This window comes from Rhineura floridana, chromosome 2 (assembly GCF_030035675.1).
Source record: "Rhineura floridana isolate rRhiFlo1 chromosome 2, rRhiFlo1.hap2, whole genome shotgun sequence".
Lineage (NCBI taxonomy): Eukaryota > Metazoa > Chordata > Lepidosauria > Squamata > Rhineuridae > Rhineura > Rhineura floridana.
This window is the reverse complement of record NC_084481.1, coordinates 121,756,945-121,771,193: the sequence shown is the minus strand read 5'-3', so window position 1 is coordinate 121,771,193 and position 14,249 is coordinate 121,756,945. Positions and strand designations below refer to the sequence as shown.

Below are 14,249 nucleotides of genomic sequence, written 5' to 3'. Positions count from 1 at the left end.
TTTCTCCTTCCAATTTTTACGCCATCTTTGTCCAATCCCAGTTTCCATATATGTTCTGCATACAGATTAAACAAATAGGGTGATAAAATACACCCTGTCTCACACCCTTTCCAATTGGGAACCAATCAGTTTCTCCATATTCTGTCCTTACAGTAGCCTCTTGTTCAGAGTATAGGTTGCGCAACCGGACAATCAGATGCTGTGGCACCCCCATTTCTTTTAAAGCATTCCATAGTTTTTCATGATCTACACAATCAAAGGCTGTGCTGTAATCCATAAAGCACAGGGTTATTTCCTTCTGAAATTCTTTGGTCCATTCCATTATCCAACGTATGTTTGCAATATGATCTCTGGTACTTCTTCCCTTTCTAAATCCAGCTTGGACATCTGGCATTTCCCTCTCTATATATGGTAAGAGCCTTTGTTGTAGAATCTTGAGCATTACTTTACTTGCATGGGATATTAAGGCAATAGTTTGATAATTACTGCATTCCCTGGGATCCCCTTTCTTTGGAATGGGGATGTATATTGAACACTTCCAGTCTGTGGGCCATTTGTTTAGTTTTCCATATTGACAGATTTTTGTCAACATTTGGACAGATTCAGTCTCAGTAACTGGTAGCAACCCTATTGGTATGCCATCTGTTCCTGGTGATTTGTTTCTTCCAAGTATTTTAAGACCAGCTTTCACCTCACATTCTAGAATTTCTGGTTCTTCATCATACGGTTCCTCCGTGAATGCATCTGTCATCCTAGCATCTTTTATAGAGTTATTCAGTGTACTGCTCCCATCTTCCTTTTATTTCATCTCTGTCTGCTCTCCTGTTGATTATTCAACATCCCTACTCTCGGTTTAAATTCCCCTTTAATTTCTCTAATCTTTTGGAATAGGGCTCTTGTTCTACTTTTTTTGTTGTCCTCTTCTATTTCTGCACAATAACTATCGTAATAGTTCTTTGTCCCTGCATACTAGTTGCTGAAAGGACAAGTGGGACTTGCAACAAAATGTTGCAGTGTTCAGTGCTCCTGTTCAGAGTTCCAACTGGCCAGTCATGTCGTTTTCCAGAATACTCCATTCCATTCCCTCTGCCAACCATCAGTCAGCATTCTATTACTACTGAGCATGTTTTTGTACTTCTGCAAGCCTCCCTCTTGTGCATTGATGGTGCCGTTTTGGCTTCATAGAGATCCACACTTACAGCCATGTTCAGTTAGTTCACAATTAGTATATAGGACAATGATGACAGAAAAAGAAGCAGAAACATTAGATTCACATTCTTTAATAGTGAACAACCAAAGCTTCTCTTTGTACATAATCCAATTCAAAGATAATATAATGAGCACTTCCAGCATGAACAGTCTGTATTTACAATCAGTGAGTTGGGAGGGGAAAGCTAAAGAAAATGAATTTTCAACTTGTGTATGAAACACAATTCAAAATGTAATATTTACAAGTCTCAAAATTCAGAACTCTTCTGTATATGAGAAACAATTAAAATTGTTCTGCTTGCAAAGGATTTTTGAAATGATGATTGGTATGGTTTAAACCCCTGAAATCTTCAGTAATGCCTTCATTGTTTTGGAGTGACTTTAAAATGCACCCTAGTATTTCTATAGTAGCTGCTGCGTGCCTGTAGTCTGGTTTGGAATCTGATGTAAATATAAGCAGTAAAATTAACATAAAATCCTAATTCTGTAGTTCTGGGTAGAAATAGAGTCTAAGAGGTGGAATTCATATATTTCTTAAAGTTCATGTACATAAACATTATACACATGAAATGTTCTTCACTATTGCATAAAGTGTTTGAAGAGTATTAACGAGCAAGTACATGTCAAACTTTTCATAGATTTCAGCTGACATGGACCTTTGTTGATTGAAAATAAAAGGTAAGTAATTATATTGTTCCTTTAGCCATTGAAGGAGTTAATCATCAATTCCTGGTGTTTCACCTTGCTGTATTCTGGAAGCTATTCTAATGGCTTCTTCCAAAGACTGCTGTTCTCCAAGCTGAAATAAACAAAATGTTGTGCTGAAATAATTTTTCTGCTGCAAACTAAAACAAAGTATTTTAAAATACATTTTGTGCATTGTGTTTATTCAACTTTCTTAAATATATCAGAAAAGGAAGGTGTGTATCAATAATACTTCTACATATGTAACTGCAACAGCCTATACATAATTGCAATAGCTTTTCACAGGAGTCCTGTGGGCATGCCAATGTCTCAAGGAAAACCAATCCTGATAGTAGAGCTGCAGCTGTTGCATCTATCATGGGAACTTTCATGGTTCCTTCATATGTTGTGGAGGTGGGCAGCATGCTGTTGGGTTTTTTATGGTGCTAGTTTGGTGGGGATTTTTTACCTGCACTTATGAATTATGCAAAAGAGGCAGAGAATGGAACTCCCCCTGAGGTTGGTTTAGATTTGGGTAGGACCAAACCACCCCTAGAGAAGGATTGTGCAGTTTGTGATCAGATCTTATACCTCCAAAAAAAGCAAGGTCTCAGTTCAGAAAAAATCCTGCAGTGAACTGGCACACACAGCCAAGGCAGAACTGAACACACACCCCTTCTGATCAGGTAACATCACCCATCCATCTCAGTGATATCAGCTGATTGATGAGTGTGGTTTTGACAAAATGGCTTCATTGGCAAAATTGAAACCCCTGATGGGCCAAGACTAGGCTGTGGATTGGACATTCCTCACCCTAATATGTGGCTTTCTGGGGAACTGATGCATGCAACCAAGACGGCAGGAGTTACCTAACTCCCCCACACACACACACACACAGCAGCTGATGAACAGTTTAGTTCCATTAGCCAGTTCCCTGTGGGAAACTGGCACATACAGCTAAAACAGCAGGATTTAACCCCCCCATCTGTGTGTGGAGATAAATCCTTCTCAATTTGGCTGTACAAGCTAGTTCTCTGCCGGGAACTAGCATGCAATCAAAACAGCAGGATTCAACCTCCACTCATCAGTTGATAAGCGGGGGTTAGAATCTGCTCAGTTCATTGGGATTCAATGCAAACCCCTTCCTGAACCCCTCTGATCAGGAAAGGGTTTGCACTGAAACCCCTGCTAAAACAAATATTCTTTCCCTCTGCTTTAGCACGGTGCTTTGAAGTTCCAATTTCAGGACTTCGAAGTGCCAAATCACCTGCCATTATTGAGGTATCAGGTGCTTGACAGGTGGGCAGCCACACCGATATGTCAAATTTGGCCTGTGAGGCCAATCTTGATAAGGATCTGGCCCATGGAACCAAGCAGGTTCCTCACTCCTGCCATACACTGTTAAACATAGGGACAAAGCTGAATTAAAAATAAAAACAAAAACTAAACTTTCCTAACCTTATTTTATACTTACCTGCACTGCAATTTGTGTTCCATTGGATGTTGCCAGCAATGTAACAGGTCTAGATTCTGCAGTGACTAAGTGATGCCCATGTTGCTGATGTCCAATTTCTGGTGAAGCACTATGGAATGCTGCTAAGTCTTGAGCCACGATGGCAACCTTCATAATAAACAAATATACAAAACTTGCAAAATATTGACATCTAAAAATTTATTATTTCTTTAAATATTCTTCTGCAAGCTGTAGATAATTCTTAATATTCTTTAAGTAGTTATTCAGGCTTATCAGAACATAAAACCATTTTTAAAAATAAAAAAAAGCCTATCTGTCAAATAGCTGTCTGTGGCTCAGTTCATGATTTAACACTATATGGACAAAATGAACAAGCCCCAGAAAAGTCTCAGGCCTGTACTCCTATCCTACAACTCCTCCTGAATGGCTGGGAGGAGGGCTTCTGCCAAGTTTAGTTTCAGCAATACTGAATCCAGGCTTGGTGTTAAGTTCAGGGATCCTCATTTAAAATAAACTCTGGCTAGCTAAATGAGCCTCTTCCTAACCCATGGTTTGAAGGTGACTTTAATGAAACTGATCAGAAGGGGAGAAGGGAGGGGGAGTGCACAAGCCCAATGCTCATTTGCTTGGGTTAATTCAAGTTTGTCCATATAATGCTAAACTATGGTTTAGGATTATGTGCAAAAGCAATCACATGGAACAGCCTCAGTCTTTCCTTCCACTCCTGTAGATTCCCACCTTCTAAAGAAAGGCTTTCCTGGTGTGGGATATGTGGGAGCTAGGAAAAGGGGATATCCAGTTGACCCTGAGGTCTCCTTTTCCTTAAATCCTTCCATGTCGGACAACTGATAACAACATTGCAAAAGCAACAGTTCACAACAGCCTTTTCCCACTGCTTTTTGTTCTGGATTGAGGCCATAGTACGGAACATCATGACCTGGATTCCTATGCACCTTTCTTGTTAGGCTGGTATATTCTAGTTACTAAATTCTCAGACTGTTGACAGCTTTAATAAAACAAGTTGTAAAGTTCTCTGAAATCTTTTGAACCAAGGAGATAAACACAAGGGGTTGGATGCAGAGGAACTCCGTGAACTGACTGTTCCTGCACATTAGGGGAGGTGCTCTTACCAAGTACATTATAATATTAGAAGGACATGCTATGATATTATATAGGAGCATTTTCATATTTACAAATATATTCCTCCATACATCTAGTATCAACATACCTGCTGTCCTTCAGTGCCCTCTGCTGTGACCATTGCAACAGAATGTGTTCCTGCAGAAGAAATAACTGCATCATGGGCAGGGACTGTGATAGTGGTGCCATCTTGTGTTACCATAGTGATAGTATTTCCAATGGCCTGCATGTCAGCCTGAGATATGTTAACCTTAAACAGAACAAAGTTGTTTACTTGATAGTGTTAAATTTTAGTTATAGACCATCATATATTATGGATTTTCATCCAGCAACATGTTAACTTGTCTAAGTAACAATCACCATGTTTTAAAATGCTAAGTAGAAGTTAAAGCACATTTTTTTAAAAAATAGAATTGTAACTTTTATAATAACTTTGCTAAGCTCTCTGCCTCACACTGTTCAGTGACCATACTATGCTTTCTCCATTAAGATGGTTACACATTCATTTTATTGGTTGGTGTGTCAGATGTTAGTTAATTAATTAACCCATCACTCCTCCCAAATGGGTGAAGGGTGGCAAAAAATCTTAACATCTTCTGCTCATTTATAAATTATCTAAAGATTAAAAAAAGGAAAGGAAAACAAAACAGGATTTTTGGGAATTTTCTGCTGAATCAAAAACAGTAATTTTCTCTCTTCTTCTCCAGTCCTATTTGTTTGACTGAAGCCTACCCTAATTATAGCAGCTATTTTTTTTCCTGCAACTTATAACTGCTAGAAATACTCAGCCTAGCTTTCTGCAGGAAAATGTCAGCAATTAGTGCTTAGAATATTTCTACATCAGAATGAGTTGTTTGACACTAGAACCAACATGCATACTAATTAAGCTTTATTTAGGGATTTCACTATTTGTATGCATAATCAAATGGGGGTAACTGAATGGAAACATCACCTCCAATTTTGAAAGTCATTTTGTAGGGATGGCTTTAACATACTGAATACTCACATGCTGAGTTCCATCTTGGGAAATAAGTGCCACCTGCTGACTAAGCCCTGTTTGAGTCACCGTAGCAACCTGTGCAGAAACGACATCCTCTCCTTCTACACCTGTTACATAAGTTATCTGAGATCCTTTGAGAACATCTTCACCTTGACCTGTTTAATTAAAAGGAAGATGGTCTTCGTTCATATGCAATCCATAGTAAAAATAAATCATGCAAGCAAGAGATCTCTCGTGCATATAAAATAAAATAAAAATGTTGGCATTCATATCATGTTTGCATAAATTCTAATCTAAAGGAAAGCAACACAGTGATTTAGCTTTTGTTAAATATTAATCTTTGCCTACCAGCTTTGGGACACATCTCTCACCAAAGGCTTAAAGAATTATTCATTAACTAAAACACTTTCCTTCCAAGGAAAAAGAGCGACCCCATTGTGTGACAAGTGATGAAACAATGTAGTATCTAAAGAAATGTTTAACTCCAGCTAAATACAAACTTTCATCATAATATTTTTTGCAAGTAGTAATTAGAATCCAACAGTTTACTTAAAAGGGCTTAAGCTGTATCATATCAGCAACAGGGTGAAAAACCAAAGGAAAGAAGTCCCTTCCTCCAATTATTTTTGTTTTCAAAATGAGAAGTAAGCAGTAGGATCTACCAAGGATCTGTATTGGAACTAATGTTATTTCATTTATTAATAAATTATCTGGAGTCAGGGTTGAAGAGTGAGATAGATACGGATGAGAAGAGACCAAATTATTTAGAGTGATGAAAACCTAAGCAGATTGAAGAACTCCAAAAAGCTTCCTCCAAACTGCATGAATGAACAGCAAAATGACAAATTAGGTTGTTAATAAAGCAATGAACATCAGGACAAAAAAAATCCTAGATGGGGCCTGAACTGGCAGTGACTTTTCATAAAAGAGATCTTGGGGTTGTGGCGGATAGCTCAGTGAAAGCATCAACTCAGTGTATGGCTTGCAGTGACCGATGTCATGGGGTAGAACCGTGAAGCTGTCTCCTGTCACAGGTAAGGCAGCAGCTTACCTGGACAAAGTTGAGGTGTGCCAGGGTAGTCGTGGGATCAGGGCTGTGTAGATGCACCGGTAGGGGATAAGAGAGTGGCTTCACAGTTCTGCCCCACCACACTGGCTGCTACTAGTATGTGGTGGCAGTTAAAAAGTCCAATTCCATGCTGGGATATTAGGAGAGGAATTGAAATATAACTGGAAGTACCATAATGCCTTTATTATAAATCTAAAGCGCAGCTAAATTTGGAATACTGTGCATGGATCTAGTCACCCATCTCAAAAAGAGCTTTGTAGAGCTGGATTACATGTAGAAAAGGGCAATCAAAATAAGGGGTTGGGCATGACCTATAAAGAAATGATGAAGCATTTGAGGTTCCTTAGTTTTGAATAAAAATATGATGAAGGGGAGATACAGTAGAGATTTGTAAAGTTATTCATGGTTAGAAAAAGAAAAAACATAATTTTAATCCAGTTTCTTATACTGAGGAAGATTGACCTATAATTCACAACAGATTAGTTTGTGTTATAGCAAAACACTGATTATTCTTATTTAACAGTTTATATTATGCTGGGTTGAATGCAATTACTTCTCCCAGGCATTTTAGTATGTGTTTTTAATTTTTTTAAATTGTTTTTAAATTTTTGTGTTTTAAAATTTGTATATTTATTTGTAATGTTTTTAATTGCTGTAAACCACCCAGAGAGCTTCAGCTATGGGGTGGTATATAAATGCAATAAATAAAAAAATGAACACTGCTATTGCTGTTTTGCAGCTTTTTATTGCTAGATTCCCAGTACTGTTGTTTTATTATGATGTTGTTTTATTATGTTTTCTGGGGTTTTTTTTGTTTTTTAATGTTGTGCTTTGTATCCATATGATGGAAGCTACCTTGTGAGTAAAAATACTATCAATAACTAAATAACTGGCAGAGCAATCTTAACCCACAATTCTACTGGCTGGAGGGGGTTAGGACTGAGCAGAGCTGCCTCTCCATCAACTCTGATGGAGAGGAAAAGAGCCCTGCCACTGGGAAGGGGAGGACATGATCTACAAAAGCCCCTGCTATGCCTGCGGAAACCTCTGCTGGAATGTACCACTGGCAGTATTCCCAGTGATCCCAAAATAGGGTGTTGGATTCAAAGTCCCTCCATTTCTCTAAGAAGCTCCAGGATCAGGCCCCTTATTTATGCCTGCCTGTAACTTGATTTCAGTAATACCCCCCTTGGTTTCAATGAGAGGATTTTTTAAAAACCACAGGGGAGAAAATGGTAAATGGTCCCCTCAGCCCCCAGTTTGATGGAAGCTGGCAGTGATTTGAAAGTGGCAATTCATCCACTACTTCACTCCTGACACCACTTAGGGCTGTACTCTACATAAATAAGCAAACACTGACAAGCCCTTGTTGATAGGTACAAAGAAAGTTTTTTAAATTCCTTAGTTTCAGTGCTTTAGTTCCCATGTCAAGATGTAATGAATCATTTGAAAGGTGTAACAGTTTAGGTTGCTAATATGACAATTGTATGGATAGTGAACATCAAGCACATACCTGGAGGTGGCTCAAAAAATGCTTCTTGCTCTTCCTCTATTGGCTCTGTGTCATTGTGTGCTGTCCGCTTGTGCATTGCAAGTGTGGAAATTTGTTTGTAAGTTTTTCCACAGTGATTACAGTTATATGGTTTGGAATGTGTATGTACAACGTGGTGTTTATATAAACTGGAGTATTCTGTAAAACGTTTATCGCAGCCAGGGACTGTACATACATAAGGCTTCTCCCCTAGACAGAAAGATACAAGTAGTGAGGAAAACAGAACATGCTGTGCTAGAAAATCTAGCAACTATTCTGTCAATGACATAGAAATCTGCTGACAATGTTAATATAATTATGCAGAAAATCCCTAACTTAATAGGGAAATTAGGAACCACAGAGCAGTTCAGTTTAGTGAGTTTTTATTTCAGATAAACCTTGGTTACTATCCTTGTCTTTTGTATACAGAACTGCACAATCGTGCAAAAGGTATTTACAGGTAAAAGTTACTTTGCACTGCAGGCTTGTAATTTTTGTATCACTGATATTTATGTTAGTGTTATGGCAGTTCTGTCTTAATGGTTCATAGGAACCAATCTTCCTCCCTTTACTGGAAATTTTACATTCAAATGTATCAAGAGCACACTGCAGGAAGCTCCCTTATATTGAGTCAGACCACTGGTCCATCTAGCTCAGTACTGTCTACACTGACTGGCAGTGGTTCTCCAGAGTTTCAGGAAGAAGTCTCTCTCAGCCCTACTTGGAAGATGCCAGGGATTAAACCTGGGTCCTCAAATGTTCTACCACAGAGCTATGGACTTTCCCCAAGAGGCTGCAGCCACAGATTTGGCAGGGTATTTCAAATCAATATTTGAACTTCAGCCTATTACTTTTATAACTCCAGGGCATGTGCATCTTTCCTTTACGTCACTTCTCTGTTCCAGTTTTCCAACCTCCTGCAGACTTCTCATTCTGATCTTTTGCTATTTTCTCTAGTACAGACCATCTTTTAACCTTCCTTTCCTAGACTGTTGCTTCTCAAGCTCTTTCTCCTTCTGCTTGCCCTCCCCCACCACAGGATGAGAACAGGTCTGCTAATGGCAAATAGCACCCCTTAGATCAGAGTAACTCAGCCAATGGCAGTCAGAAACAGCCTTCTTACAGCCCCACACTTCTTTAACAGTCAGGTAGCTGAACTAATCATTGTCAGAGATGTTTTCTCTTTTACAAAGTAATTTTGGCAAATGACCAAGTATCTAATTTCCGAAATATTCTGTTTATCAGGTCTACAAGTATCAAGATTCGTCCTTCTGTTATATGAGATGTGTACACAATTCTAAATGTTGTTCCTTAACACACATAACACAAAAAATATTTAACCTCCCTTTTGCCACCCCCACCTACAAAGTTTGAAAAATATACAGATTATTGAACTCCAAATATGTAAAAGAATGTTCTTGGGGCTAGGAGTCAGATGAATAATTGTGGGCTCATCATAACAACAAGAAATGAGACCAAATCATGTTACATTAACCATGTAATTTTAAAAGTATGCTGGCCGTTTTGAGAAAAGTAGCCGTGTGGGGCCCTGATCTGGATTGGAACCATGGCATACGGGAAGGAGTCAACAACACCTTTTGAGGAAATAGCAACTTGGAGATTTTTAGCAGGAAATGAAAATGAGGAGGAAAGGATTAAATCCCCCATTCCTACTTTCAATGGTCCGTTATCTGTATCAGGGTCCCATGTGGCTGCTTTTTCCAAAAAAGGAAGTGGCCAGTGCTAAGCACACTTTTGAAATTTTGTGCTTGCATAACATGTAGTATGGCTAAGTCAAATCTATTGTTTATAAAATTTCTTACCCGCCCTTCACATAAAATCCCAGGACAGGTTGCAACATCATACAATTAATTAAAATAAAGTAAAACAATTCCAAACAAAATCAGCACAGTATAGATTAAACAGAAGAAGTGGGTCTCTCTCTCAAAAAAAAAAGCTTAACTATCAAAGATCAAGAAAAAGAGATGCATCTCAAGCATATGGCAGGAGTTATACAACAAAGATGTGAGATGTACCTCTGTGGGGAGGGAGTTTCACAGTTTAGGGGCTGCCACAGAGAAAGCCCTCTCCTGGGCCGCCATTCCCCATATTCTGAGGATGGTGCAACTAACAAGATAGTATTAGCTCTAGCCAACACTTTTTGAGCAATAAGAGAAGACCATAGCAAAGAAATTCTAGAAAAATAAAGTAAAAATGGAAGTGAATGATTATTTAGGGTTTAAAGATTTACACTCAAAATAACACGAAAGCAATTTCTACATTGAAGGGAGATGGCTAGCCCAAAATTAAATTTATATTATCTCCATTGTCTCCAATGATCGTCAGAGAATGGACTTTTGGTCTCACCTGAAATGTGGTTTTCCTGGGTTTCATGCCATCATGTGGGCTCTAGTGCCACCTAGTGTCCAAAGGCAGGAACACACAGGAGTCAAGACTTGGGCTGTTGCTTCCAGTCCCTGCTCCAGTCCATTCCAGACGAGACTGATATAGGATTTCTTCCCAGCACTCACATAATGAGTACAAACAACGAATAGAGAACAGCAACAATAACTGCACGTACAAAAGGAGCAGCAATGGCACATGCAATAAAGTCTTGATTCACAACACCAACACAGTAAAATGACCTTAGCCATACAATAAGCTCGTCTTCTTTGAAAATAAATATATAAATAAGAACCTAAAAAGAGAATTAAATGTATAGGCAGTCCCTTAGCAGGGGAGTCATGATGGCTTGATACCCGGAAAATCACCTTTCAGATGAGACCAACGGTCCATTTTCCTCAAGCAGCATGCCATCAAGTTGGATGTACCAAAGCAGTCCCAGTAGGGAGGGACTACCTGGTCTGTCTAGAAATGAGACACCATTTATTACAGGACATACCTCTCAATGGAAGCATCAGCTGAGGTGTAGCGATCTATCTTATAGTGTCTGATAAACGAGTTAGGAGTCGACCAGACAGTGGCCTTACAAATATCTGCAAGGGGAGCATTGGTGGCAAAAGCAGCCATAGCGACCACAGACCTGATAAAGTATGCAGTGATGTTGTAAGGCACCGGAAGCTTGAGGGACTCATAAGTCACAGCAATGCAAGCTCACAGCCAACATGATAAAGTGGAACTTGAAACTTTCTTCCCCAACACCCTTGGATACAGTGACTCAGTCAACCGGATGTCTTGGGTACATGGTACCTTGAGAGCTCTATGAACATTGAAGAAATGCCAGTGGGAAGTACTGGAGTGGGAGAAAACAATGGTAAACAATGTCCTAGTTAGAATGGAAGGCAAAACTCACTTGAGGGGGGTCTAAATGATGGATCAGTGTGTAAAATCACAGAGTCCTTATGAAAAATACACAAGTGTCAAGCTGAAGACAAGGCTCCCAACTCTGACACTCGTCTCACCAAGGTGATGGCCATGAGAAAAAGAACCTTGAAAGAGAGAATACGCAAGGCACAGTTTTGAGAGGTTCAAAGGGAAGCTGTTGCAGGGCTTGCAGCACCTTCTGTAAGCTCCATGAGGGAAAGCAGTGAAGCACTGGTGGTGAAAGAGAGGCATCCCCCTTAAGGAAATGTTTGACGAAAGGATAAGAACCTAGGGAAATGTGTGAAAATTTAGCCACTAAATTGAGGAAATGGTGGATATTTGGTGATGCAAGGTGTTGGGTTTCAGCCCCATCTTCAAACCCTTGTGGAGAAAGTCCAAACCTGTTCAAAGTGGCTCTGGAAGAATTAGGACATCGAGAAACACACCAGCTGGAAAACGAAGACTATGTACCTTGGTAAATCCGGATCATAGAAGGTCACCTAGAAGCCAGGATGGTATTGATCACCTCCTGGGAAATTCCCAGAGTCTTCAGGTGGAGCCACTCTCATCTTCAACTGGGCCAAGCATCACCTGTAGCCTTGGAGGGCAGAATATCTCAGCAGGGTGCTGAACGTCACTGCTCAAACTGTCAGACTCAACCATTTAAGATCTGGATGCCAGACTGGACCCTGCAAAAGAAGATCTGGCCTCATTGGTAACATCCATAGTTGTGCAACCAACAGAGTCAGAAGGACCAAGAACCACGGCCGACATGGCCAGTATGGAGTGAGCACCACTATTTGGGCATGTTCCTGACAAACTTTCCTCAGTGTCCAATCCAACAAGGGCACTGGAGGAAAGGCATAAAGCAGTCCACCTATCCAGGGAGCCGGAACAATGTTGACCGACTCAGTGTTTCCTTCCTGATATCTTGAGAAGAACTGAGGGATCTGAGCATTGTGGCTTGAGGCAAACAGATCCACACTCAGAGGGCCAAACAGGCACTGCAGATAGCAAATCCCCTTCTGATAGAGCCTCCACTCCCATGGTTTAACCTGCTGCCTGCTCAGCCAGTCTGCCGAGACATTCAGCCTATGACTACAGGTGACGCTTGGCCTTGATGATGATGGCTCCGCCTGAAGGCTCTGGGAATAAGTGCCTCATTGACAATTCAAATGCGAATTCGTACAAGTGGTCGATCCGGACCAGGACATAGGTCAAACAAAACCTTTGATGAAAATGAAGTAGAGCCAGACAAAGTGCCCTCAGCTCCAACCAGTTTATGCTGTGAATCCCCTTGGCCGCAGACCAGGTGCCCTGGACAAACTGGGAATTACAATGGGCCTCCCAGCCAAGCAAACTGGCATCCTATGATCAAGGTCCTGACCAGTTCCCAGAATGGGGACCCCTTCTGAAGGTTTCAGAACAAGCTGAATATGAGCCAGCAGTGTGGTGTGGCTGCAAATGCTGTTTTGGGCTGCATTAACAGAAGTATAGTCTCCAAATCATTTGAAGTACTAGTTCCCCTCTATTCAGCAATGGTGAGGTTTCATCTTGAGTACTGCATTCAGTTCTGGACACTGCACTTTAAGAAGGATGCAGAAAAACTAGAACAGGTTCAGAGGAGGGCAACGAGGATGATCAGGGGACTAGAAAAAAGCTCTGTGAGGAGAGACTGAAAGAATTGGGTATGTTTAGCCTTGAGAAGAGAAGATTGAGGGGAGATATGATTGCACTCTTAAAGTACTTGAAAGGTTGTCACACAGAGGAGGGCCAGGATCTCTTCTCGATCATCCCAGAGTGCAGGACATGGGATAATAGGCTCAAGTTCAAGAAGCCAGATTTCAACTGAATATCAGGAAAAACTTCCTAACTGTTAGAGTGGTACAACAATAGAACCAATTATCTATGGAAGATTGCGGGCTCTCTAACACTGGAGGAACTCAAGAAGCAGCTGGACAGCCACCTGTTGGGTATGCTTTAAGTTGGATTCCTGCATTGAGCGGGAGATTGGACTCAATGGCCTTATAGCCCCCCTCCAACTCTACTATTCTATGATTCTAGGAACAGCATCCACTACCAGAACGAAGACCAGAGGAAGGGTGAGAAGCAAAGACTTGTGTGTCTGGAGTTGGCAATGTCCAGCTGAAATGGCAATAGTGCCCACTAGAGCAGTCACATTTGGTGGCAAGCCCAAAGAACAATTTGGATGGTTGACACAGCAAGGCCCAGAACCTTCACAAGAAGCATATCAGCCACTCTGTGGTGCATCAGGAACTACCTCCCTGATTGATGAGAGTCGCTCTGGAGACAGATAAACCATGGCTTGTGCAGTATCCAATATGGCCCCCAGATGTTGGAGACTTTGAGAGGGGAAAGATGGTTCTTCTCCAGGTTGACCAGAAAGCCATGGTCCCTCAAGATTGTGAGAGAGAGATGCACATGGGTACCGCCTGAACCAAGGTGCTCTCCCAAACTAGCTGGTCACCCGGGTATGGGTAGATATGGGTATCCTGCAGGCAAAGGTGTGCCATCAGGGTAACAATAAGCTTTGTAAACACTCTCAGCACTGAAGAGAGAACAAATGGCAGGGCCTAGTGTTGGAAGTGAGCCTGGCCATATGCAAACCTCAGGATTTCCTGTGGGCAGGGAGTATTGGCATATGGAGGTATTTGTCAGATTGATTGACACTAAGAAGTCCCCTTCCTGGATGGCTTCCAGGATCGATGACAGGGACTCCATCTTGAAATGTTGATCTCTCACAAGCTTGTTCAGGAATTTGAGGTCTAGTATGGCCCTCCACAAGTGGTCCTTTTGG

At 40.8% G+C, this 14,249-nt stretch overlaps 1 protein-coding gene across 7 annotated transcripts in view; it reads right to left on the bottom strand.

Moving 5' to 3' along the window:
- Positions 1–1,283: 1,283 nt before the first annotated feature.
- The window catches only part of ZNF143 (zinc finger protein 143), a 47,594-nt gene continuing 34,628 nt past the window's right edge, over positions 1,284–14,249 (bottom strand). For all 7 annotated transcript variants that reach the window (XM_061610386.1, XM_061610381.1, XM_061610387.1 and 4 more), the window contains 5 exons: positions 8,090–8,317; positions 5,514–5,662; positions 4,596–4,757; positions 3,368–3,514; positions 1,284–2,008 (listed from right to left, as the gene is read on the bottom strand). In XM_061610386.1, coding sequence (XP_061466370.1) covers positions 1,925–2,008; positions 3,368–3,514; positions 4,596–4,757; positions 5,514–5,662; positions 8,090–8,317 — 770 coding nt within the window. In that variant the 3' untranslated portion in view covers positions 1,284–1,924. The remainder of the gene's footprint in view (positions 2,009–3,367; positions 3,515–4,595; positions 4,758–5,513; positions 5,663–8,089; positions 8,318–14,249) is intronic.